Below are 2,341 nucleotides of genomic sequence, written 5' to 3' on the forward strand. Positions count from 1 at the left end.
CCAAGGGTCTGTCCTTGGGCCCCTTCTATTCTCTATCTACACTTCTTCCCTGGGTCAATTGATAGCCTCCCATGGCTTCCAATACCATCTTTATGCTGATGACACCCAAATCTATCTCTCCACTCCTCAACTCACCCCCTCTGTCTCTTCACGTATCTCAAATCTACTCAGTGACATCTCAGCATGGATGTCACACCACTACCTCAAACTCAATCTGCCAAAAACTGAGCTTATAATTTTTCCTCCTCTCCGTGTTCCCTCCCCATCAAGCCAGGGTACTCGGTGTAATCCTTGACTCTGAGCTCTCCTTTCAGCCCCACATCCAATCACTATCCAAATCTTGCCAACTCAACCTCCGTAACATTTCCAAAATACGCCCCTTTTTAACAAACGAAACCACAAAGCTTCTAATTCACTCCTTTGTAAATCTCTCGTCTCGCCTACTGTAACTCCCTCCTTGTTGGCCTACCACTAAGCAGGCTATCCCCCCTTCAGTCTATCATGAATGCTGCTGCCAGACTCATCCATCTTACCAACCGTTCAGTGTCTGCCGCCCCTCTCTGCCAATCCCTCCACTGGCTCCCACTTGCCCAACGAAAAAAAATTCAAAATACTAACAACAAAATACAAAGCCATCTACAACTCCGCCCCAACCTACATCACTGATCTCATCTCAAAATATCACCCAAACCGTCCTCTCCGTTCCTCTCAAGATCTCCTGCTCTCTAGCTCTCTCATTACCTCCTCCCATGCTCCCCTCCGGGACTTCTCCAGAGTGTCCCCCATCCTCTGGAACTCCGTACCCCAATCTGTCCGCCTATCTCCTACGCTGCCCACCTTCAGGCGATCCCTAAAAACCCATCTCTTCAGAGAAGCATATCTCATCTCAACATAACTGGCTTTTACTTCCTCCAATAACTCAATCCAAACAATTATTACCTTTTCTATCACTTGCCCCTCCTACTGGATTGTAAGCTCTCACGAGCAGGGCCATCCCAACCATATTGTTCTGAAACTGTATTGTACTGTAAATTGTATTGTAACGGTGCTGTCTCCACTATTTTGTAAAGCGCTGAGCAAATTGTTGGCGCTATATAAATCCTGAGTAATAATAATATGCTCATCCATTGGCTTTCTAAGTCACTGACCTATAGCGCGTATGCAAATCAGGAAAGTCCTTAGCCAGTGTATTAGGTATCAGAATGAGAGCCTGGTAACTAGCATTTTCAGAAGGAGAGGGTCAGCAATGGCAGCCTTCATATCCCTTTTGTGACATGTTTCCTTGAATTTGGGGGGGTACCTCAGTAACACAGGTCCAATTGTGGCACTTGTACCCTGTTCCTTTGTCACTCTCTTGCATGTTTTTCTAATTAAACTACGGTAGTTGTCAAGATGGGCATTATGACATTACAATGTTTTTACAGAAATACCAACAAATATTTGTGCATATATCTTTCTGTATATTGAAACTTTATTTTTTTATTATCAGGCTTCTTACATTTTATAATTGTTTAAATTATTTTTAAAATTGTGAGGAGAGATCTAAAGGAACTCCATATCAACCACATAGCCTCATTTCAAGAAGGTCCTATTCTATTATTGCCTTACTAATGATAAATATTGCAAATGTAGTCGCAAATGTAGTCCACACCTCTGCTTTTAATTCCCTAAACTGTTAAAAATGTTTCAAGGTATTATATTTTTATTCCAGGGGTCATATATAATTACTTTACAAAGTTCTGGTCAGACTCTAGTAACTTCTTATAGATACTTTACTGTTATTTCTGCCCTGTACATTGAGATTTACAGCAATTTTACTGGCTTCCTTTTGTTTCACTGTTTGAAAATGATGTGGCAATGTATTATTTTTTATCTTTTCTTATAATTGTGTTGTTGAGTCATGATCTCATTTCTTTTTTTTTTTATTTACTGTTATGAACAACTACAATCTTGTGTGTTTTAGAGCTGTATCAGTGTCTCCGTACACATCTTGGCTGTCTAAAATATCAGACACAGACATTCTGCTGGCTGCACATGGAAACAGTGGAGTTGTCTCGGTGGATATGGGAGGCAGTGTTAGGCTGTGGGAGACCGGACTTGAAAGTATTCAGCGTTCTTTGCTCGAATGGAAAAATATGATTGGACAAGATGATGGGCGGCCTGTTCAGGTAAAATATAATGGTATATTTTCATCAGCATTTCACGTATCTGTCAGAAAGTACAAAACACTGGTTGTCCCATGTGTTGATTCACATTTTCTCAGTTGTTATACTTTTTTACTTTTCAGCAGCACAATAACTCCTAATTCATGAGAAAGGAAGAAAATATAAATATATATATA

General features: G+C 40.6%; 1 protein-coding gene across 1 annotated transcript in view; it reads left to right on the top strand.

Annotated features, from left to right (window-relative positions):
* Nucleotides 1-2,341, top strand: part of VWA8 (von Willebrand factor A domain containing 8) — a 235,770-nt gene that overhangs the window by 158,886 nt on the left and 74,543 nt on the right. The window contains 1 exon segment of the mRNA XM_018560480.1: nt 1,964-2,168. Within this exon segment, the coding sequence (XP_018415982.1) occupies nt 1,964-2,168 (205 nt within the window).

The sequence above is a fragment of the Nanorana parkeri genome, unplaced genomic scaffold (genome assembly GCF_000935625.1).
Source record: "Nanorana parkeri isolate BGI_ZX_2015 unplaced genomic scaffold, ASM93562v1 scaffold457, whole genome shotgun sequence".
Classification (NCBI taxonomy): domain Eukaryota; kingdom Metazoa; phylum Chordata; class Amphibia; order Anura; family Dicroglossidae; genus Nanorana; species Nanorana parkeri.